Genomic DNA, 26,882 nt, shown 5'->3' on the forward strand with positions numbered 1-26,882 from the left:
ACATACCTACTAAATTATGACCCTTAACTGGTGTTGCTCTTTGCCCCTAGCATACCTGCTATGTAACTGACATCAGCTTCAACAGCACGTTTGACTGCATTATTGTGAATAACGGTACCGTTTTTTATCTGATGCATAACCTCTAATCACGCGTCTAATCAATCAAAATGATGCATCTAGCATAACCCTTATATTGAAATGTTACTGCCTGAAAATTGGTGTTAAATGACTTAAAAACTTTAAGCAATAGAGCACAAGTCTAATGTCTATGAGTCTATTGGGAAAATCTCATTGCGAATTCACCGTATGCCTTGATATCCCTCAATTGTTATCCTTATCTTTTATTAATGGGTATAAGTAACGGACAAACGTACGTATATTGTGTGATTTTACCGTTTGCTTATTATGTTTAATGGGGTTTTTGGTTCACGAATCTCCTTTCATCTGAAACCTCGTGCACTAAAATAATATTTCAAGGATTTCGTCTCCATATTGGGAACACGTCAAAAGCCCATGCTTCATAATGACTTACGGTGACCGGGGTGTAAAGTGAACCAATGAAGGAAAACAGTTTGAACTTCTCAATGCCAATGTTTATTGAGTCATCTTTTAATACTACGAAATAAAAGCCACTTATAAAAACTTATTAACATTTAAATATTAGGTATAGAAATAACGATAGAATGAAGCTTGATCTTGACTCCAATTTTTTCATATAAATTCTTATTTCTTAGCATATTCTTTAGGTAGGTGTGGTGTACATTTGAAAAACCCAAAGAATTATATAAAACGAATAAACAAATATTACGTAAACATCAAATAAATAGGTAATACGTATAAATCGTAACGAGTGTCATCGATGGTTAATAACTTGCCATCTATAAAACAAAAAGTGTTCATTTGAACGGAAATCGTCTCACAATAAAGCAAATACAATGGAAGCAAAATGCCTCTAATGCTGGATCATCTTATTGTTGCGTTAATTGCTGTCAATTACAGTGGCAATTAATGCAACTTGACTTTTGTACTGCACGTGTACATGTATGCGTTTTGGCTGTTGTTTTCCACTAATCCTACCATCATTAGATCTCCACGTTTATGATCGTATCCTGAACTGAAACCATTGTCCTTGAAGAGCGTCTGTTAACTGCATTTTTATTTAAAATCTAGATCTAAATCACAATTAATATTGAAAATAATCAATGGTGGATTTGGGATGAAAACATTACGCAATGTGCATATAATTTTGAAAAATTCTTACCAACAAACAGGTTCAGTATTAAAAGCTCATCAAGCCGCGTATAAAGTTTATAATTAGATAACTCCCAGTAGGCTTTGTTGTTACATGCATAATATAAAAAGCTGAACTTGAACGTGTTTCCTAATCACGTTCGTGGTAGAAATTAATATGGATATCTAATTAAACCAAGTAATGACTTCATTGTATATATGAGAACAATATGAATTATATTAATTGCTCTTTACCGATTAATGAACGGAATTTTATAATGATTCCTATTTTTAAAATAATAATTATTAAATAGACATTTATGTTACATAAAAATAAAATAGATCTATTACGATTTACGTCAACTATTAACATCTAAGGATTATCTTTGACAACTCTAAACTTATGACATACCACATAGTTGTGAAACTACTTGTCAGTTTAGCAAAATATCTTATATAATCGGTCATTAATTATTAAAATGCCATAAAACCATCGAACTTATCAAACTTTAATAAACAAAGTAAATTAGGTCAAACTTGTATAACAAAGTGGGTGTCTTTGGTTTGCGAAATTACAGTCGCCGAGTCATACTAGATTTGAGATGTCTAGGCAATAAAGGAAGGCAGCCATATTTGCTCATTTCTGTTTGAACTTTCGAATGTATCGAACAGAAACAAATATAACGGCGAGTCCAAGGAAAGTTATGTTTCAATACTGAGAAAATATGTAACACTAGCGGTCCGCCCCGGCTTCGCCCGTGGTACATATTTACGTTTTCTCTACATAAGAACCATCCTCTTACTTCAAGGAATATAATAAAAAAAGAATTATCGAAATCGGTTCAGCCGTTCTCAAGTTATGCGCTTACCAACACATTTTGCGATTCATTTTTATATTATAGTCTATATAATAATATTATAAAGTACATTATATTTATGGACTTCTTTAACTATCTGATGGTCGCAGTTATTAAATAGGCGTGCATTAGAGTTTCTTCGGAATGTAGAAAGTTGATGAAAATAATTTAAACCGACAAACAAGTTCAGATAAGTGTAAAAATAAATCTTAATTCTAGAATACTAGTCGTTACAATAATTTACGTAGCAATCTAAGGACTGGTTCTCGGTAAATGTTTAATTGATGAATCACTTTGAAAAACGCACGGTAAAATAGCATTTGTTTACATACATTTTCTTATACAGTAGCGTAAAATGATAATAATCCATTAATTCATTGATCAAAGTTTGTTTATGAATTGAACAATAGATAGACGAATTTCGTCAACGAATATCAGTAATGATTCAAAATGTATAAGATTTCTCTGACACTATAATGCAGGTCAAGGTCGTTCTATCGTCTGGTCCGACGGCGGCGCTTGCGTTACTGTAATATTCAATGTTTTATTGCTCGAGCTACGGGTTTAATAACCGCGTTATACAGTAAAGCTATTATAAATAGAAGCAACTTTATCCTAGACATCACAAGGCGCTCATTTTATATGCCCCAAGCAGCGCTTTTCGATGCAAATTTATTACTTCAGAGATCACGGGTAAAATTGCAGCTAAATTGTTCGCTATAATTAGAAACTATTTAAACTCGTGACCTTCTTTTAAGTTTTTTAAGTGTTTAGTTTCCCGTAAAAGTAATTTGAACGGTGAAGCATTTCAATTTTCAACCCACTGTTAAAGCGACCAATTACCTACTGTTTTTTTTTTGTAACGACAACCTTAAATTATGAAAAACGTTATTTTGCAGTTCAATATTCTGAATTTTTGTTGTAAAAGATTTTGAATTTATTATATAATATTTATATTAGGCCATGTGAGAATCCCTGCAATTACCGTTTCAGTTAATGAATTAGAAATATTAGAGAGAATCAAACTATTTAAACCTTTTTCAAAAATACTTTAATTAATTACTGTATTTATATTTATAAGTCTGTTTTTTCTATAAATAGTCATTCAATGTGTAAATGAGGATAAAATCAGTTTCATTAAAATGAATCAATTCTCCGCGCGTCTTCAGACCAGACCTTCGTCCAAGCAGTAGCAACAGATCTATGACCCTTAAAATGCCCTTAGCACGTGACGAGGCCTCGCTGGGCAATAAAAGTTTCTATTCATAACCTTTCACAGTATTTTTATGATTATTTTGACATTGGTCTCCACGATAATTATCCTTTTAGATGTTATCTAAATCTAACATTGAATAAATAAGATCGTTTCTCAATTACATTGGTATTCCATTATGCAGTTCGTTGCTGATAAGGAAAGTTTTCATGAAGGCTGCATTGCAATTGGGTGATTGTTTGTTTGTAATGAGGGTGAAATCATTGTCTGTGTTGATTCACAGTAACTTGTTAAAGTAGTAATCTGTATGAAGATGTGCATACACTCTACATAGGTGTATGTAGTGTGCATTATTTTGTTCTTTTTGATTGGAAGTTGTATTTAAATTTTATACAGGCTAACATTCAAACTTACAATCTAAATTTCTTATTGCGTATGAAACCAGACTAGTACAAGCGGAATAATAGATCTAATCATAATATGATAAGGCTTGCAATGTAGACCATTTGTATCATTTTCAAATAGCATGGTGTAAAATTTAGTCATTTTAAAACAGGAGCAACGATATTAAGTATTTCGTATCTATGCGTAATGTTCCATTTTAAATAACTGTGCCATCTTTGTTTCTGAGATTAACAATTATTTTAGATGCAAGCCTGGTCCAGGTTCACCATAACTTTTCCTGTTTCTCATGTTGTATATGTAATTACCCAGTCTCGGTTCGTCTCTGTACTGATAAACATCGGATATGGCTTGGCCGTTTCCTTAATTGCAATCCAAGACTCTCCGTGCCGCTGCTTCGTAATCCAATGAACAATTACAATCAACATTCAATCAGAACTTATCGTCACGAACGCTATAAAAACCTTTATGATTGTAAAACTGGGTACCTTCATTTGATTGCTGTAAAAAGTTTTCGATTGTTGTCGCTTTATATACTTTTACATTTAATGTGAATGCTTTTATCAACTAATTACTCCCATTGTATGTCTTTAACATTATCTTAAATTGCTCCGTGTAGCAAGCAGGCTGATATTGAGCCATTAAAATATATCACAATCAGGTCTTGCAAGGATTGCGGTTTGAAGAATTCACAACAGGATATTCATCTAATTATAATTTGTATTTTTTCAATCTGTCAAACTAATCTAATGGGTTATGTGTGGGGGATCACTCGCTTCGTTCGTGCATCTTTGGCTCGTAATTTGGCGCAATCCTGTGTGCTATTGTGAAGCGCTCTAAATTTTGCAATGATACGGCGAGTTAACTTCAGCGCAAGCCGTTTTAACGATACACGTGATAAATATACGTGTACGGAATACGTGATGTGTATTAACTGTTGCACTAAATTTGGATGTTTAAACATAAACATTAAACATACGTCATTGGTATACTTAATTCTTACCATTTTAAGATTAGATATGTATGGAAACATTCATTCTAATACAAGATCCGCAATATAATAATTTTAATACTTAAGAAGAGTTACCATAAGGGATACAGTTCTCTTAACACGTGTTGAATGTAATAACTTATTACAAATGTTGCATTGAAATCAACTGAATATTTAATCATCCTTGCATATAAGTAACAGTTTTTGTGCTTTGTACAAGTATTGATATAAATTTGCCACCATCTGAATTGAGTCATTTTCAAAAGCGCCATTAACACATTACCATTGCCATTCAATAAAAATATGTACATTTGTCGCATCCTTTCGAGATTTCACGTTAAAACAGCGAGCAAGGATTCGCGTGACACGGTCGCCAATTGAATGCAAAGTAGTCATTCATTCGTTGGTGTTGAGTCATCTAGCTTTCTGGACCTCGTGCTTTAACAGTTCTATTTTTAATAAATCCACTTTGTCTTTCATACGAGCATTGTTTAAGATTTCTTAAACTCATGAAACTTAATCTGATATGCTACGGTTATCTAAAACAATTAAGAACATAATATATATGGTTTCGTTTTATCCCCAAGACATTGAACCTTATGTTTGTTGACACCAACCAATGGAAATATGGGCAATATACCTATCGGCTATCTCAAGTCTCGATTACCGATTTGCTTTCTCTCGATATTTGTTTTAGACTTGTCTAGTGCTGCTTAATCACGTACACAGATTTAAATATGTTAACCTTCTTATTGAGTACACTGTATGTAATGGGTTTTGTGGATTGCACATACTCAAAAGTCCGTGTCCGAGGTCTCCCATACTGTCTGTTCAATGAAATATGTCGTTGCATTAATTTGTTTTGAATTAAAATCGTCAGTTAAATGGTTTAGCTAAAGCTCTATCCATTTAGCAAATAATACACATGGAGTATTAGTAAATCAATCTAATTGAAGTTAATTCTTTCAGGTGGTACTTCCGCAAAATAAAACGAATCGAGGCGGAGAAGAAATTGCTCCTGCCCGAAAACGAACATGGTGCTTTCCTTATTCGTGATTCGGAAAGCCGTCATAATGACTTTTCACTATCTGGTAAGTTTTATGATATTTATTAGAAACAAAAAGTACATTTTAATAACAACTTATTCAATGTCAACTCGGTTGTGGTCTTGTTAGCTATGGATTGACGAAGACTCGTCAGCTTGAAAATTGTTAAAAAATATTTGAGTAGGTACTATTCCCTATAGACTTGTTGCAATGTTAAAACAAAGTTGCTCTGAGGATGTCTGTAAATGTATGCATACGAGTTTCTACTTGAGACAAACCACTGACCTAATGTAAATATTTATATGTATTTCGGATGAAAGTGGTGCAGTAGGAAAAAGACGTAAAATGTCACATTGTACGTGACTGAAGCCGAGGGCATTGGCTAGGTGTACAAACTGTGCACTCGTGTATCTCGAATATTCGATCCTGATAGTAAACCGGTTGAAGTTTTTCTAAGATCTGGCGTCGTGGGAACATGCGTGTAACCAAGGACTAGAGCGATAGATGCCCAACTCGTGACTAACGACCAATTAATTCAGAAGCACTATTTGTTCCCTTTTAGCATCGTACTTTATACGGGTATTTCATCAGTTATAATTATTATCGTCGTGTTGATTATAAATAGCTTGTTTAAAAGTAATGACTACTTAAGGTATAAATTGTTTATTTTGGTATTGGGAGTCTTTTAAATTTTAAGAATTACATATAATCTAAAATTTATAATACATCAAAACAAATTTAAAGTCGCAATATCACGTTTTTTTATCGTCACCCCTGACATCACGTTTGCATAATATTAAAATATTGAAAAATATGCAAAGTTTTAAAACAGCACTTTAGCCAATAGAAGACTCCGTGGAAATGGCTTATTAAACTTTGCTCTTATTTTGAACAGAGGGTGTTAAAGCTAATTTATTTTAATACCTGTCGGAGTTTATATCTTCTCAGTGACTGACGTTGAATTATAATGAAATCCTACATACAGTTCAGTGGCTCTCGCTTGATTTGTAACAGTGCAATGTATATTGAGAGACGAATTAAATTATATTGTTGCAACAAACATTATAACTGCAGACCACGTCGCGTCGACATTCTTACTATTACCTCATAATGTTCACCTCATCTTGCTGGTTTTGCACAAAAAGTAGAAGTAGGTCATATTTAACACGGACTACCAGAATCAAATAATTTTAAAAATGTATACGTAATTAATAACAACCAGTTTAATCTTTTTTGTAGGTACTTATTATTGTTTTAATTAGTTAGCTTATAATTAACACTCATTAATGGTAAATGAAATAATTTTAGCAGAATAATTGTATTTAAACGTATCGTTATTCAAATGAGTATTTTGTTACTGAGATATTTACTTAATTTCTCTTTTTATGAACAATAAAGACCTGTATTTCACGTATTATTGGTATCAAATTCCAAGGCTTACCGCGAAATCTACATACTCCCAACGCTCGACCTTAACATTCATGATTCGGAGACGTGGTCAATACTTCTAGATGAACATTTTAATCAATTCATGTATATTAGTTTACGACATTTTACAAGTATTGGAAGAACAATATTTCACACTTTGGATATGTGGTCATAATATATTGTTATTTATTATGTTCTGTGTGCGCTAATTATTTAATTATTCATTCCAAGTTATTCATATAAAGGTATGAAGATGAAGAATTAAACATGTGCGCACATTTTTCCGTGTAGATCATTACGAATCTAGAGAGTTTGTGTTGCACTATGTCTATATTTAATCATTAGTGGTCAACTGGTATTATTGACGCATTTATATGTAAACAATGTTATGAATTTTCTTGAATAGTTCCATTAATAGTACACAATACAAAACATGACGCAAAAAATATCAAGCTATCTGTAATTCGAATACAGAACCCAGCCTTTATTAAAAAAATTAATTAAAAACGTCGGTTGGGTGAAGATGTTCGGCGAAACTTTTGTTAAATGGATACCCACGGCTTTGTTTTTTTACAACAGAATAAGACGTCTTAACATCGTTTGATATTCTAAACAAAATTTTATGGAAAATATTTTTCGGAATCCTAAATAAATAATTAGTATAATCCTAACTCAAATAAGGAACTGTTTTATTATCGGGACTTTAAAATTCAGTCACGACCCAGAGAGTGCTAACTGCTAATACGCCATCCTTAGCTTTTCATGGAATTTAACTGATTACAATTAATGCTATGTATCTACTTGGTGCAGATACTATTATATTATATATGGCTAGCTATTTATCATATTTTTGAATTGTTGACTCATTTGCCAGTTTTGAAACAGATCGTATACCTAATATATTTTATGTTCATTTGATGAAATTTATAGATGCAATACATTTTAGAATTTTAATGTTATCGCCTTAGCAACAATATTAACCGCTAAAGGTCAATATACCAGTCCTTTGATGTAGATGTTTATTATTTAATATTTATATCTACGCAACAACGAAAATAAATGTGTGATGTTTCGGATAGCACGAGTTTTTATTCATCATTCATTTTTTTAATAGTAGGTACCTACAAATTATCTCCGTTGGTTCTGCATTTCCTAAAGAACAGTAAATTTACGAAGGTTTACGACTTTTAATGGTAGATAGTATTTAGTATGGGCTGATGATGATGATACACTGTTTCCATATTCCATACATTTCCATAGATTTGGTATTAACAAACCCCAATCAACAGTTCGCGACGGTGACACGGTGAAGCATTACCGCATCAGGCAGCTCGATGAGGGCGGCTTCTTCATCGCCCGCCGCACCACCTTCCGGACGCTGCAAGAGCTGGTGGAGCATTACAGCAAGGACGCGGATGGACTCTGCGTGTCGCTCAACAACCCGTGTGTACAGGTTAGTTATATACAATACTTACAATTACAATTTCGCCTTTATTTAACACACACACATACAGAAGAACTTTCATTGTCACTTTTCGTTGTCAGTAGGAATCCGACATGCAAGATATAACCCACTATGCAAGATATATCCTCACAAAAAAAATCTTAGTAAAATATGTGAGGTTTTTGAGATTAAATATATTAATATGGTTAAGGAAACATCGTTGGTTTAAATAATATATTGTCGAATAAACTGATTTAAACAGTTATGCGGAAGTTCGATATTTTTTGTTTTTAAGGATGATACGTGAGCAAGTCCATTTTGCGACAATAGAATAATGGAAGATAGTGGGTTAATATAAACTGCGGAAAATGTTTGTGAACATCTTAGAAATTTCTTATTAGAAATTATTGTATTACTACATACAATTATGTCAAGTTGAGTTTATATTATATAATACCTACATAATAATTAATAATTGATTTAATTACGTAATTCTGAATCATTATAATCTAGTAAATGTAATCATAAATATGAATTGTGTAATAATAATAAACACGATATTCACGCTAACCAATCCGTGAACGTACATAAAACAATAATTTACACCTATACTAATATAAACGGTATTTATGGTATTTATTTGAAGAAAAGAAAGTGTCACTGATTTATTGAGCAATAACCAACATAATCTTCACAATAATAGCAATTGAACCGTCAAGTGAACTCGTGTATTATTTATTATTACGCGTACACATAAATTGTGGAATCCAATTTTATTTTGGTCCTCTTCACAATGGGCAGCGTTGGGCGAGTGGAGGCAATCGCGATAGTGTTGACGGCTAAAATGTCTAATCGGCGGTCATTGTAGATGTTTATTCGTTATCGCCATCGACGAGCATTTGTTGGGCCAACGCTGCCCATTGTGAAGAGGGCCCATAAGGTTATAGGAATTACGTGCAGCGATGGGGCACCATTGTACCCGTGAGAAATATTGGCCATCGGACGAGTTCCGACGGGCGTTAAATTCACCGAAGGACAGGCGCGCGCCTGGATACTATTGGCTCGAACGACGCGTGTCATTGTCAAGATCAATCTTTCCTTACGACAGATATTGCTATACGTATTTGCGATAAGTAATGCTTCAATCTCTTTTTAAATCGGGCTTTATGTTTAAATTTGATCAGAACTCTGTAGAACGTAAAAAAATAAATTTAATAGAAGTTATTTGCATGCATCTCTTAAGTATTTAAAATATGACAACAAATAGAAATAATTTGGAAAATCCAAAAGTGCACGCCTCATATTTTTTTTTTTTAATAATTATTTATTAATTATTATTTTTGTTTATTTAATAACAATTAAACCACATCGAATCAGACCCTGAAAAATGAAAGGGTTCTATTCCTGAGCATACTCAAGCGTAAGAGAAAAAAAAAGATTCGATTAGTAAAGTATTTCGGTCGCTATCGTGTTAACAAGAAAAAGGATCCGCACATACAGACACACGGACGTCCAAGACAGAACTTTTTTAAACTGTTTTTTAACTAGTTTAAATAACAAAAATGACATCAAAAATATCATGAATGTTAAAAATAGTGTTTTTTCTTAATATGTGTGTGTATGTATTATCTTACAAGTGCAATGTATGATACATAAAGACATTTTAAGTTTGAAAAATCAGATGTTTTGCGCGAAGTGACAGTAGTACCCACCTCAACGCTTCGCTTATGAGGCGTGCAATTGAAAATTGCGCATAAGCCATGATTAATAATAATTAATTAATATCGATAAAAACAAATTCCCTACATAAATATTTATTAGACAAATGTCACGCTTTGTAAATAATACACATACGTAATATCTTAATAACACGTTATTAATCAAATGACATACATAATGCATGACGAACGAGTGATTTACGCGACGATGCAGCTTTTGAAAAATGTTGCGACGTTAATTCTATCGGCGGAGTTTCCAATGTTATGCAATTTATACATTGAATAGTCGGCATTCCAATTTCCAGTTAAACTGTGACCGGCGCCAAGGCTGTGACCCCGCTTTCGTTAAGAATCACATACATATACATGCACACATAAAACGATTACAAAATCACGGAGATAGCTCACATTAAATTCTTTCTAAGCACGCTAATTTGTTGAAGCAACGCGGTTGAAAGGAACATAGAATCGAAATAAAGTATCGGTATAGATCCGGATTTAAACAAAGTTGATTATGGCGATGCTATTGTTCCAAAAAATAAGAACAATTACTCTTTATGTTAACATGAATGCGAGTTCAAACAAAAATCGATAATTTTTTAGGTTTAAAGAAAAATATTAAATTAATCAGGTGTTTCTGTTTAACAATGAATATTTATTTATTCTCGTTCCTTTTAAAATAGACTTGAACAATAAATGGATACAACAATTATAAATACCGATTCCGCACACGTGCAAAATATTTAATACATCATTGTCACGCGTATACATTTTTGACGTAAATGTAATTAGAAATAATGAGGGGTATTGTTCGTGTGCAAACTTTTACATGATTAACCTCACATTTGTTTTAATGATTCATTTGTTTAAGTGTTTTGTTTTACTTGAGGACAGTCGTTTCCGTGATTGTTAGCAGCGTTGATCAAATATGCGTTCAGTCAATGCGGTTCAACATTTTCATATTCACATTGTTCAAGAACAAACAATTAAATCTAAATGTTTATAATATTTGTGTAGACTGTAGATAGATATGCATCACTAAAAAGTAAACGAACGCAATGATTAATGATAAAATTTGAGGGTTTCACCAAATGCAAATGAATATGTAAGCTCTTAAAACCCGCCCAAAAGCTTTGAGCACGTTACAATCTGAAAGTTGCAAAACCGCCCACCCGGCTATGTTATTGATGTAAAAAATGCGAACGAATATATTATGTTAAAATTAATAAGCAAAAGTAAACTCCCTGGTTGTTCAGTTCCTCGATTTGAAAGTACGACTATCACATCTACGGATCTCTCAAATACGTCATTACTCAAAAAATGCCCCGCGTCAGTAACAACTTAAAATTATTTATCGGTAAATAAAAGTAGGCCACACCAATTAAGCAATGCAGAATTCAATGTAGTTATCTGACATTCTCGATCTTGACCCTATGAGAGAAATGCATTTAATGAAGGGTTATTTATAATAAATTTTAAATTATAATACATTTTTAATGTTGATAATGATTATATCAGATGATTTTGTATGCGACAATGATAATTTCAAATCGTAATATTCTCTTAATCATCTTATTGGCTGTGTATGCTTTATGTTTGATTGATCCACGATCAATCACAACCATTAACCGATCGGTGACAGATTAGAATAATTTTATTGAGGAAAACCCACGTTTAAGATTTTTCAATGCCTTTCAGAATCGTTAAGTGATTCTAGTCAAAATGTTATTGTGACTTGATTGTGTAATATGTATTTCACACTTTTGCAATAAACTCTACATGATTGCGTAGACGTAGACAAAATGGTCTGCGAGTATTGGCGTCAGCAAATGTTAATAAAGTTTACTACTATCAGTTATATGTATGGAATTAATTATTGCATAACCATTAGCTAGTTTAACCATTCAATGGGAAAGGTTGGTTGTTTATTTTTAAATAAATTAAATGGACAGCCGCACATGAATCAGCGTCTCTAGTGTAAGTATACAAATTAATAATTTACTAACAAGGTAATGATATAACCGATAGAACTGTATATAGCGTATATTGAATATTCGATAACAGTAATTTTAAACGATTCGTTTAAGTCAATATAAGTGTATGTTTATCGTCTGCCGATGGTTGCGTATGACACATCAAGCGGCCGTGTGCGGATTTGTGGTCTCTATTGCCAACGGGTTCGTTTCACGTGACGGGAATAAATATTATCCTATAATAAAATATTGCAAAAAGCACATACTTGCCAGCTACACGCTAAAATATTTTCTTTATCGAAGCTAATGGCCGTAGTAAAAAAGCAAGAGCCTGTGAGCTTATATACGTGTCGGGATACTTTTATAATGCTGGAAGATTTACTACTTTTATATTATATTCTCGGCTTTTAATAAAAGGAGTAAAGGCGTGTTTATGTTTTTACATAATATGTCTTATATATAGATACTTGTAAGAGCGAGTGTTAGTTTTTATGTTTTGTGAATTCTAACATTGGTTTTGCTTTAAAATGTAGATACAGCTTTTATCGATATTGAGTATGAAAATATACGAAGCATTTGTTACACATATGCGCAGTCGCACAGCAGTTCTAATTTGAAGCGAAACTGTGTCAAGAATATCACATAAATATCACCATAATGGTTAGGGAGCCAGGTGCAAATTTGGTTAACTATTTCCTCTCAAGAGATAATTCGTCAGACGCATGAGAGTATAGTATTATAAAGCCTCGTGAACGTCAGCTGGCGCTCGGTTGGGGGGGTGAGCGGTTGTAGCCTCCCACGCACATAGGAAAAAAAATACATTCATTCATTCATTTCCTCTCAGCTAAAAATTTGTCAAATTGTAGCTAACCCAATATCTCAACGAAAAAAAATAGTCAGCTGGTTACAACATGGTGTATTATACGTCAGCTGGTGTCTCGAACATGAAAGTTAAATTTAAAGAAAAATTTATTTTCCGTTATTTCCTCTCAAACAAAAATTTACCTGATGATAGCTTATATGTAACTGTGGATAAATATATATGTCAGCTGGCTGTATCTTGGTGGAAAAACCGTCAGCTGATACGGGAGGCTACAACCGCTCTTCCCCCCAACCGAGCTCCAGCTGACGTTCACGAGGCTTCATAATACTATACTTTGATGCATTTTACTAATTACCGCTTGAGAGGAACTTGGTCATAAAATCTGCTGCTGGCTCCCGGACCATAACATATAAACTTGGTGTGAACAATGTTCAATATTGTTATTTAGCGCGACGCATTCAATTTAATTTAACGGCTCAATAACTCATTGCATAATGAGCTGCGGCAGTAGGTCTACAGTAACGAGTAAAAGTAAAGACTATGTTAATTTTGTAGCACTCGCTTGACAATGAACGTTTGCGGTCCATTGTTAAGAGTCACATGTTTATTTTTACCTGCTATAAATGGTGCACGTTTATTGGACGTCCGTTTACGCGACATCTTCACGGTGTATTAATATTAATACTTTATTGCATGTCCGCTCATTAATAGTTAACGTTTCTAGGTAGAAATTGTTTTAAATCGCGGGGCTCTTTATATCGCAATCACGTTTCCAGTGAATGCCTGTTGTTCTTAATTGGATTCATAGTCATGATAATAATGTCACTGCTGCATGGCGTCACGTGGCCTGCAGTGTGTTAAGACCAAGACATTCCACATACTGATGGATCCAATATATTTTATCATAAAAATAGGCGTCTTACTACTCGTTGCTCTATTTTACAATGCATAGAAAATGCAGACAGCAATTTACGAAATAAAACAACAAAACTTTTAATTAAAGTTCGATGTGAGTCTGCTTTATAATCTTCTGGCTATTAATCATTCATTATTGAAGCGAAGTTTTGTATAAAAAATATTTAGCCGATACATTAAAAGTGTGTTTTATACTGATCGACATATAGCGTGAATCATTTAAACAATAAAATCAGGTGCGGTGACGTAAATGACGACATTTAAGGGCTCTCGTATTTGCTTTTTTCTGAGCCTGTTGTTGTTGGCTTTTGTCTCCAGTGTGAGTGAACTAGTTTCCTTTACTTGCTAACATGTGATGATAAATAATAACGTTTAAAACAAAGATGAATGAATAGTAGATAATTTTATTCTTAAAAAAATATCGAGCGATAAATATGGATGAATATAAATAAAAAATAAAGTATAAATATGCATAATGCATATTAAAGCGCTATAAATATTATTGATTTAATTATAAATTCATCCACTTTACATACAAATTGTACAAGAATTCAGGTTACATTTTTGCTCTAATGAGCGATTCATGTTTTAGTTTACTTATTCATCATATTATGCACAAATACACGTGCCTTATCACGTTAAACAATAAGGAAAATACACAAAACATTATTCAATCGAAATCTCAAATTGATTTTCATTTTTCATGTGTTAAGTATCAATACAACATTGTCAATTCACTTCCAGGTGGAGAAACCGGTGACAGAAGGTCTCTCGCACAGAACAAGGGACCAATGGGAGATCGACCGGTCCTCCCTGAAGTTCGTGCGCAAGCTCGGACACGGCCAGTTCGGCGAAGTATGGGAGGGGCTCTGGAACAGCACCACCCCTGTCGCAATCAAGACCCTGAAGTCAGGCACAATGGACCCGAAAGATTTCCTCGCTGAGGCGCAGATCATGAAGAAGCTGCGGCACAGCAAACTGATACAGCTGTACGCGGTGTGCACGCTCGAGGAACCCATATACATCATCACAGAGCTGATGAAGAACGGCTCACTTTTAGAATATTTGCAAGGTAATATACATGTTCATGAAAACCCTCAGTTTCCACACCCTCAGTTTTTTGTGTCACCTTTGATCAATCACACTCTCGACTTTTCTTAAGAAGATTCTCAATGTAAACTTTGATACTTACATAATAATTGGATTGCAATTTAAATAATCGAATTAGCTATTGTCTAGTTATAATAACTCTGCCAGACAGAGATACAAATAGGTATGTAAGAAACTTCTTCGCGAATAATTTAAATGATTGCTCTATAAAGGAAATGGTCTCGCTCTTTCTTTTCCACGTACATAATATGTTAGGACCACTGTCCATTCCACCTTATCACTTCCATCTCGTATAACGTTTCGCAATTGCGCTATCTTCGTGATTAATTAATTGTCAACGAGTTGATAATCATTTTGCTACCTATTATTATCTGATTGAGATCTGTAATTATCTGATCGAATGCTACAATGTGACGGCCAACTGAGATAATTTGCTATGCCGGTGGAAATATTTTCTTATTAATTATTTTATTGTCTATTATTAATTGCGTTTTATATAACCCGCACCATGACCTCGTTTTTCTTTGTTATTTTCTATAAAAAAAATATACTACAATAAGACGAGACAATAATACAGATTAAAAACCATTTCAAGAATCAACAAATTTAAATATCAATTTAGAGCTTACATTAAAATCACTATACATTTATAGAACTTTCTTTAATCAATTTATATTTTTTTGAAGTGAAACTTCTTTAGGCGCGTTGAGAGTGAAATTTCAAAGTCGCGTTATGGCAATACCGTCATGTCGTGGAGTAAAGCGACGATTTTGGTATCTTTGAATCTTTCCAAGGGAGTTTCACTTCTGACATACGACGATACTAACGTTATAATATAATATATATGATGTTACATATGTATTTTGTAAAACTGACATGATTTAAAAGAGCAACTATGGAGTTTCTTGCCGGTTCTTCTCCGTAGATACTGCTTTCCGAATCGATGGTAAATTTTAAAATATCTATGTAATGACATTTTAAAAGTTCTTCTATAAGAAGTCTAATTGAATAAATAAATGTTTGAGTTTTGACACGTGTGCTCAGCACGCTCTTATTGTATACCCTAATTAATAATTGCATCTCCCGTTCCAGGCAAGGGCCGCGGTCTCAAGCTGCAGCAGCTGATAGACATGGCGGCGCAGATAGCGGCCGGTATGGCGTATCTCGAGTCGCAGAACTATATACACAGAGACTTGGCCGCGAGGAACGTGCTCGTCGCTGAGGCGAACATCGTGAAGATCGCTGACTTTGGTCTAGCGCGGCTTATTAAGGTTGGTCTATGGTCGTGCACTATGGGTGGCCGCCTCCTTGGTACCGTGGTTGACGCGTGAGCGTAGAACCGAGGGGTCCTGGGTTCGATTCCCGGTGGAGACGAAGAAAAAAAAATGTCTCGGCCTGGCAGGACACAGAAGGCTGATCACCTACTTGTCCCTAAAGAAAATTGATCAGTGAAACAGATGTATAATGCATCTGCCCCTTACCCCACTTGGGGACATGGGACTTCACTTTTTACTATGGGTGGTCTATGCGAGTTGAAAGTGTGCTCTGTGGGTTTCTTTGTGCTCAGTTTTGACTAAAGATAGGTACTCTGCGCTCTGTGCGGGCTTATAAAGGTGCTCTACAGATGTTTTATGCTTAAGCTGCTAGTGAATGACTTATATAATTGTTAAAAAAAAGTTTTCTTAAACCTGAACGTTATAGAAGATAAGAAATTAGAAATACGAAATTGCAAAAGAGGATTTTCACCTGATCATTTGTCACCTCGAAAGTAAATAATTGATAGAACATGTGATAAATAAATATTTCAAAACAGAATAAATGATGAATGAGGATGAATTGTGGTATTATTATCGGTCAGAATAATAATTAATTAATTAATCAGTAGTTACTTTATCGACCCCCCTTCCGGCTATATCAAACACCGCCGCTATCATAAACAAAAATAAAATATAGCAAAGAAAATACAGCTAACAAAACAGTTTTAATTTTTTTTCTTTAATTAGTTAATTGCACTAGGTACTATAATTATAACGTTATTTATATTATGAAATTGGCTGCTAGGCTGTTGCTTAATATAATTATTTAGTCGTTACAGTATAAAAATTATTATGTGTAATAACTAATAACGCTCCTCAACTTCAAGTATATTTCGACATAAAATTGTTTAAATAGACAGACAAGTTTACCCTATTATATCAGTCAGTCAGTTCATTACATGTAGTATTAACGATATGGCTAGATATCATTCAGGCTGTTAATTAATCAGCGCCGTTACATGCATAGGCTCTGCTTTTTATTAAACAGCTTTGTCTTATTGAATTAAATCATTATTTATATACCTACAATCTACATGTTTTCTATAATATTTATAAAAACCTATCAATACCCATAACTCACGTTACCAAACACTCGTAAACTACACCAATTAAGAAACTAACATAGTTTACGATGTTGATAAATTAAAAAATATCTTAACGTTGAAGCCATCGTTCGTTGTTTTTTTTTTTAATAAAACTTTAATAGCTGCATTTAACATACTTGTATTATGTTCGACATTTACCTTCATTGCTTCAATGTATCATATCATCTGTGACGTAAATATATTTCTACATTATTCATCGAATAGTTTCGCGGAAGTGGCTTATGTAAGATGCGATAACGGAAATAAATGTTATAGCCCATTGTACTCTTGCGTCTAATGATCTTCTATTTATATGTTTATTTACAGAATGATCTCATTTATCAAGATAAATAAATTAAAAACAAAGTAAAGACGACCTAGAAACTGTAACTCCATGATTTGTATAATATAATCATTGTTAGACAAATTACGTCGGTATTGTTTATACTGTAAATGTTCATGTACGTAACAGGACAAAAACCAATATTGTCTTACTGACCTTAGTATATATTAAATTTTGTATGCATGAATAGCCTTTTTCTAATTATTGGACAGGTTGTTTACGCATCTTCTAATAAACGTTTAGTGTAGCGAACGCTATTCAGTGTTTTGTAAATATTTTTGTTTTCTCTATAAACCAAACAATCCATACTAATATTATAAACGCGAAAGTAACTTTGTCTGTCTGTCTGTTACTCAATCACGCCTAAACTATTGAACCAATTTTCCTGAAATTTGGTATGGAGATATTTTGATAACCGAGTAAGGACATAGGCTACTTTTTATCCCGGAAATCCCACGGGAACGGGAACTATGCGGGTTTTTCTTTGACTGCGCGGGCGAAGCAGGGGAAACCTAGTGATTCTATAAAATAAAAAGAATAAAGTAGGTATATACTCGTTACATGTAATATTCCTGTAATTATTAACAGTTCCAATGATTCGTTAAAAATACAAAAAATCTATTATTATCGTCTAAATAATGTATGTATTGTTAACAGGAGGACGAATACGAAGCTCGCGTGGGCGCCCGCTTCCCGATCAAGTGGACCGCGCCCGAGGCGGCCAACTACAGCAAGTTCTCGATCAAGTCGGACGTGTGGTCGTTCGGCATATTGCTCACTGAACTCGTCACCTACGGACGGACGCCTTATCCGGGTGAGCATTTTTTGTGATTTTTTTAGATTTTTTGAGATTTTTTTTTTAATTACGGAGAAAGAAATAGTATTTATCCAAAATGTTACAATAAACACATGTTGCACAAGCAATATTAGACACGAGAAACAGAAACACAAGAAAATGCAAACAATACCATTGAGCCCCGAATGGCCCGATCGGGCCGCGACACAATAGATTTTCTATTGTGTCTGTGATTCCGGGGCCCGATGGATTTACACTTTGTAATAACATATTATTATCACTTAGGTTGGTATTATATTTGGATAATGTTCGAATTAATTAAACTACTTCCTTTGTATGATCATTGATCAATATCACTGAGTTATATTTTTATATTATATCTAAACTTCCTTATAATTTTGTATTCATAGTGAGTATAATTAATCATAAAAATATAAATTATTATAGATGGGAACTACAGTCATTATGGTTTGAGCGATGATGTCAAATTACGTGACAAACTCGTGAAAACGTCGTCTGTACATTGTTTTAAATTTTAATTTAATGATTCACTCTTCTATTACTATTTAATCGTAAAAGTCTTTGTATTTATTTGCAATGTGTAGACATAAATTATTTCTTGAAAAAAATATTCGAGTGTTACATTAGCATTTTCAGCTTTATTATATCTAAATATAAAAACAATATTATTATTATTCTAGCGAGCCAAACGCTTGTGATTAACAACGAATTCACGTACAAACTACAGTATGAAATATTATTATTTATTTAAAAAAAATGTGTGTGTGTACTAGTGTACACACGTAAGAAGTGAAACTTCTTTGTAACTTTATTTTTCAAAAAATAATTTACTATATGCAACTTGACAGAAATACGTCGAATCACGCGTGGTAGGGATAAGAACAAGATGGCGCGTAACGGAAAAATGTCACGCGTAACGAAAAAATGTTACACTAATTTTTTTTCCAACCCCAATAAAGAAGTTTCACTTCAATAAAAAAAACTTGTATTCGAAGGTAATGCACTTAGTTGAGATATAAACAAATGCAATACAAATACAAAAATCTTTATTGTTACTTAAACATTTTGTAGATAATACAATGCACTAATCTTCACACTAGGATTCCCTGTGTTGTGGAGAATAGTCTCTTCTAGCTTACATCTATTTACACAGTTTATACAGAAGTAAATTCTTAACTACGAAAATACATACAATATTCTAGTTGAATAAATTTCTGAGAGTGAATGAGATAGGATGGATGTCTTGAGTGAGTTTGTAGAATTATTTTAATGGTCTAAGGGTCTAAACGATAAACGGTAACTAACATGTATGTGCGTGTTGCAGGCATGTCGAACGCGGAGGTGATGCACCAGGTGGAGCACGGCTACCGCATGCCGTGCCCGCCGAGCTGCCCCGCGCCGCTCTACGAGATCATGCTCGAGTGCTGGCACAAGGACGCGCTCAAGCGGCCCACCTTCGAGACGCTGCAGTGGAAGCTCGAGGACTTCTTCACCATGGACAACTCGGAGTACAAGGAGGCGGCGGCTTACTGAGCCCGGCCCGCCCTGCCCGCCCACCGACACAACGCACATGTAAGTTACACGTGACACGCTTTCTGACAAATAAGTTGTTATTTGTCACAATTCTGCATACTTATTGTTATTCCGTTCCATTTCGTGTTTTATTAATATAGTATACATCCGATATATTCATCTCTTTAAATAAAATTTATATTCTTATTTTTACTGATGTCATTAATATCGTAAAAAAAATAGAAATTTGTTTTAAAAATATAGCTATCAATAATGTTCGTTTGAACATTTCGAAACATTCACGTTCCGTGTCATCGTTGGTAAAATTTTAAATGTCCTAATCGAATATACGTTTTGCAGGCTGCGAGCGTGTACCACATGCCGCCGGAGCTGCAGCTGCTGCACAACAGCGCGTCGCTGCAGCACCTGCACGGCCACGCGCACCCGCACGGCCACGCGCACCACCACGTGCCGGTGCACTCGGCCACGCTGGCCCAGATGCCCGTGCACTCGGCCACGCTGGCCCAGATGCCCGTGCACGCGCTCGCGCAGCTGCCCGCGCACGCGGCCACGCTGGGCCAGGTGCACTCGGCCACGCTGGGCCAGGTGCACTCGGCCACGCTCGGCCAGGTGCACGCCACGCTGGGCCCGCTGTGCCACCACCACGCGCACGGCCGGGGCACGCTCGCGTACCGCGTGCCGCACTAGCTCGCACACACACGCCCACACACACACACGCAAGCACACATCGACACACTACACACGTATACAACACAATGCTAACGTTTGTTATGTGGTCACGTAAACGGTGGTCCACGTTTGGCGTTGTGATTTGTATATGTGTGCGGTTACATTTGCACTGTGAATTCTTTAAAATTTTGTTACACATCAATACGCAGTTCTATATTAGAAGTACGTTATAAACGGTAGTTAATTTCATAACAGATGATATTTAGTGTACACGGCGATCGTAATACTTTTATGTATTCATAAAAGAACACGTTTATAGAGCTGTGTATTTATACTTTTTTTCATGTTGTGTCAACGTGTGCGCGCGCAATACCCAACACATTCATTGTCATTGTAAAATGAAATCATACGTCATTAGAAGTATAGAATTGATTTTATTATAAGAACGGCATATGATTACTGTTAAAGAGAGTTAACTTGTTGAAATAACTCGATATAAAATTGTTATCATTATGGTATTAAGACATTTTGAACGTTGACATGAAGAACAAGAATCTTCAAATGAGTTTTATATTGAGTTAGATGAAAATTAAATTAGCATCTGTAATTTAAATCAATCATCACTTCAGTTAAATACGATGTGCGTTGTCATAACTGATTTTCATCCTTAATGTCTATGTAATAAGGATGAAAATCACATTATTTCAATAGTAAAATCATTAAGCTCTTAACAAAGCCAAGATAGCTTTATTCGCCCGCATTTGCATTTTCCTGTAAGCATATCTCTTTAGAAGCTCTTCACTAGATTAAGCTTAATTAAATTCGTAAATTTAAGCAGTTTTTCTCACTCTACTAAGAGATTTTAGATGAATAGAAAGAGATAAAGCTATGGCAAAATCCGAATACGGTCGTATATGTGCGGCTTAACTCTTTTCATGTAAGCTAGATGTCGACATTCCTTTTATTTTACACGTCAAATACTACATATGTTAGTATTAAGATACCGATTTTATAATAAAATAAAGGATTAACGTAAAAAAAATACTGTAATTATTTCGATGTGAGGGGAATAGAATTAAATAAGCAATGTGCAAAGAGATGATATTATATAGTATTAAATAAATGGTATAATTGAATATGTCCTTATTTGTGAAGGAGCGCTTTATTTGCATTTTAATTTAAGATTTTAGAGTGAAGTTCAATAGAATTAGGTCAAATTCGCCAATTCATTAATATTCATACGTACTTGATTCCGTCTCGAACACTCGACATAAATTATCATTTTTATATATTATATAACTTTCATATAGCGGTTATGCTTTAATATCAAGTGTTCGAATCTCTTTGTATCTCCATTGATTGTATAATCCTCACGTCGATAGTACATCGCCCGCAATTTACAAAAGTATTTATAGTGTAGGTTAACTTTTATCGCACGAATTCTCAAATAAAAGTTGTTGTAGCGAATTACAAGATAAAAGCTTGTATTTACCCGGCTATGATATGTCTGATATTTCAATGTTCAAGTAGCATTCAAGATTTTTATTCTGCTTGAATGATGCGTGTATTATTTGTCTTCAAATTGCACTCGAATATTGAAAGATTAGTTCGTACCGCAATAACAACGAAGTTTGCGTGAGGATGTTGTGTGACGTAGCGGTGTGTGCGTGTGTGCGTGCGGAGTGCGTGTGCGTGTGCGGCGGAGTGCGCGCGTGTGCGTGTCGGAGGATATTTAGGTTCGGCAGGGACTCTTGTATTGCGCGTATCGATTCTTCTAAGGTCTCGATTACGCGCCAACGGATAAGGTATTTTTCACCTTCGTATACCATATTTAATGTAGATTAACGATATTGGTGATAGATGCCAAATAATCCTAATAAAGAACTGAATTTTATATGTATACATACTGATCGTTCTGAGGGTATTTAGACGTTAGACATTATTTATGTAATTTATGTAGCTTTTCTATCGCGTTCAATTAACGAATACATACATATTATTATTATTATTCTAATCGTAATGGAGCGTTCGTTATTATTGTTTCGGCGAGTTTCCTTCAGACGCGCTCGGTTCGATCGGCTCGCGATGCGGAAGCGTTTTGAATTTGATTTGTGCCAAGACTTTTAGTTTAAGCGAAAGTTTTACGTTGCCACGAATTGTATCGATTGTCCGACCGACGGGCGACCGCTCGCGGGACTCGGGAGACGAATCGGCCTAAGAGTTCGCGTTTTGGATGTGTAGTTTTGTATTTTATGTGTTAGATATATGATTAGTATTTATTGCAATTAGATGTTATTTATTGTCGGCATCATACTCATGCGTTATTCCCGCACGACCTTACGAGTGCAATATACCTTCGAGTAGCTTTGTTACGTACTGGAAACTCGATGAATATCGATGTAGCGAAACTGATTTTACATCCTCAGAACATTGGAAAAGATTAGTTGAACGGTAGGCTTGAAATGTTATCGTTGTTGACGAATATCTAAACTGTTTGTTACCGCGGACAGTGCATTAGTCGTTTCCCCACTTGTGTAAATAGTACCAAATGTAGAGATAAAGGTTTACGAGTGATATTAGTTCGTTGGTGATTACGAAAACGTACTGCCCAATAGAGGTCCACTGACTCTACCATTCCAATCGGATCGCAATCAGTTTTACTATTATAGAAATTGTGACAAAACGTTTAGATGATTGATGACATTTGTTGTATCACAGTTAATTATTGATAAGGTGGAAATTGAGTCGCACAAATTTAAAATAGCTTTTGATTAACTGCCTACTAATGTGGTGCCCCGAAATTCAAATGTACGTCACAAAAAATTTGGTCTTACCTTGCTACTCGTGCGTGAGCGAAGTATATTTATTAATTTTCATACATTATATAATATATTAGATTTCTATTCAATTTTGTGCTCAAAACTATTGGTATTTTGATAGATATTTTTTCAGCTTGGTTTCAAAGTAAAATGGTGAAAGTTCGCTCACGACCAGTGGCAAAGTTGTTTTATAAACGCACTGTGGATATAGCACTTGAATGTATAGAAAAATGAATGGTACAAGTAGATTTTGAACTTCTGTATAAACTTTTACTCATTCCGAGTATCCAGAAAATAGTTATATTTTAAATGTATTTTATGATCTTATTCACAGTACTTTGAGAATAATAAAAGGGACTATTTACTCTCCTACTGTATTATTTTGATAATTTATTTAGTACGTTAATATCGTCGTAAGTTGTAGCTGTATAAACGCTTTAGGCTTTACGCTTTATCGCAATAGCTAAGTTCGCGCTACGTTTTATCCCGATTAAGGCAATAATATAACGTATTATCATAATTTTAATTATTTTATTTAGTTAGCCAATTTTAAGTGTATTACTTGTAAAATTGCGCCATCACAATAAAATATGGGAGTGAATCAAATAGAGATAAGGCTATGTGAAAGTGTAACTTCGATATATTAAATGAAAAGCAGTATGATTTGTTTCTGTGTTACATGACATTTATGCGTGGTTTTACAGTAATGTACAGTTTAGCGATTAAAGACGGAAAGCGTAAATTCGAGTGCGACTGACGTTAGTTGATACTGATCGTAACGTGAGCTAAGGTCTTATTACCTCCGAGTATCAATTAATTATATTTTAATTGTCGGCCGGTGGCTCAGTGCCGTATCGACTTTGATCATTATTGTGATTATTTGTTATTGCCGTACGGTCCGGCTTTTTTTCTTATATTATGATAAATAATATTTATATTATAAATTATAATCATGCGCCGATTCGCCACTGTTTTACCGGTATTATTATTATGGTTATGATTATTATATTTCACTTATTTGTAAAGATTTTTTTAACACAACAATAAATATAAATGTGAAATATTCTTTGTTTTATTGTTTATTCCTTATCCCTTTAATAAAGATGTCTTCATCTACCAATAATAAAATTGGAGTGTCTGTTTTTAATATTGAAATAACCGATTTTTACTGAATGCATATAGATGTATACACTGTACATTTACCAAAAAATGTAATTTGTCTGTCTGTTTTTTCCGGCTCAGAAACGGATGGACCGATTTTGACGGGACACTCACTGACAGATAGCTGTTGTTATAAAGAGTAACTTTTTTTTATACCGAGGTTCTCACAGGAACATTAGGATTAAAAGGAAAACCTCATTCATGAAATGTTAGAAATATTAATCCAGTAGTTTTAAGCATTTCAAACGCCAGTCTGATAAAATTCCTAGTAATTTTTTGTTTAAGTACACTTTTGTTCGTGGCGTTTTAACATGAAAATATTTTAACACCTCAGAAACACGATATACGTACCACAGATAATATAAGCTAAAGGGGCAAAAAAATAGTCATTTACAAAATTTATGACCGTGCTAACTCATAACTGTTGCTTAGCCTCGAAATTTATATGTACCTAGAGCAACAGTCGTACATCATCTCTGAAAATTTAACTACCTAACTATCTTAGCCTCGAAATTTATATGTACCTAGAGCAACAGTCGTACATCATCTCTGAAAATTTAACTACCTAACTATCTTAGCCTCGAAATTTATATGTACCTAGAGCAACAGTCGTACATCATCTCTGAAAATTTAACTACCTAACTATCTTAGCCTCGAAATTTATATACAGTACCTAGAGCAACAGTCGTACATCATCTCTGAAAATTTAACTACCTAACTATCACCTTTCAAGAGATACAGCATGCTGGCAAACAGCAGTCATATTAATAGGACAAAATATCAAAGTTTCATCAGTGGCTGCGACAAATCATCACGACGCCAACTTTACCCAAACCAAACCCCTTACTAAACTCACACTAGGCATTAGGCTATATCGGCTATGTAGGTATTATGTCTGAATTCATAATAATCATAATATTTTTTCCGGTTACGTAAAATATCTTTAAAATTCCAAATCGGACATCGTTACAAATTTCAAAACATGTTACCCAGGTATTGGTATAGTACGTATGATATGTTACCGTCTCCAAAGACTGTAAGATTTTATATACAGGGTGTAATCGTTAAGTGTGCTCAAGCGATTATTGCGTAACTATTGCATATATCTCTCCATCTGTTGAATCGTGTGCTGGCCTCTGATGCCACAATTGATATGTTTGCTGGCGGTGCAAGTTCTGTCCTGCACCTCTTTACCAGGTGCTTGGATGCATGGAGCCGTTCATAGTGTGTTCGTTTTGATTTTAATTTTTGTTAATGTATGTATTATAACTAATTATATATAGTCATTCAATGTATGCTTTGGTATTTTAACTGTAAGTACAATGAATGTTTTAATAAATGAATAAATGAATATATCAAAAAACTTTAAGCTGATATCGAAAGTATTTAACCTAATGATTAAAATGGCCATAATAAATTTTAAAAAATAAAACGAGAAATATCTAAAAATGTTACATTAAACGCTCCCATACATTTTATTTCCCATACATTTTTATTCATAGCAGATTTTCGAAGTCATGTCCACATTGTGCAATACAATGAGAAGCTCTATTTACAGTTTTTAAATGAACTTCCCTTCAAATTTGCGAAGTAATTAAAGCAGAAAACCAAAAAAAGAAAGAAAAATCTATAATATTGCATATAAAATGTACTAGGTTGATTCAAAAGTTATGATAATTGGGTATTTCCTGTGCACATAAAAATATAAAATAAATGTTTTTTGCTTGCTCATGTACTCACTATGTTATCACAAAAAAATCATATCAACAGGCCACGTCTCCAAGTATTTACATTAATTTGAATATGAATCGTGAGTGCCAGAATGTTTCCCGACGAAAAGAAGAAACAACGATTCGACATTTAGAGAGTGAATTTCTAAATTTTTAATAAGATCAGAATAATTTTTTGTCACGATTTGTGAACATGGACGTTACCCGGGTTCACCATGTTAATGCTGAATCCAAGAAACCATCAATGGCTTGGATGCGA

General features: G+C 34.2%; 1 protein-coding gene across 2 annotated transcripts in view; it reads left to right on the plus strand.

The window, feature by feature from the left end:
* The window catches only part of Src42A (Tyrosine-protein kinase Src42A), a 48,188-nt gene extending 27,460 nt beyond the window's left edge, over positions 1 to 20,728 (plus strand). For both annotated transcript variants that reach the window (XM_090111237.1, XM_090111236.1), the window contains exons 2-8: positions 5,663 to 5,784; positions 8,457 to 8,620; positions 14,785 to 15,112; positions 16,243 to 16,421; positions 18,552 to 18,708; positions 20,036 to 20,283; positions 20,584 to 20,728. In XM_090111237.1, coding sequence (XP_089967363.1) covers positions 5,663 to 5,784; positions 8,457 to 8,620; positions 14,785 to 15,112; positions 16,243 to 16,421; positions 18,552 to 18,708; positions 20,036 to 20,244 — 1,159 coding nt within the window. In that variant the 3' untranslated portion in view covers positions 20,245 to 20,283; positions 20,584 to 20,728. The remainder of the gene's footprint in view (positions 1 to 5,662; positions 5,785 to 8,456; positions 8,621 to 14,784; positions 15,113 to 16,242; positions 16,422 to 18,551; positions 18,709 to 20,035; positions 20,284 to 20,583) is intronic.
* Positions 20,729 to 26,882: the final 6,154 nt, after the last annotated feature.

The sequence above is a fragment of the Colias eurytheme genome, chromosome 16, assembly GCF_061535395.1.
Source record: "Colias eurytheme isolate Ceu_HAF_F1 chromosome 16, ilColEury1 Martin Lab GWU primary, whole genome shotgun sequence".
Lineage (NCBI taxonomy): Eukaryota > Metazoa > Arthropoda > Insecta > Lepidoptera > Pieridae > Colias > Colias eurytheme.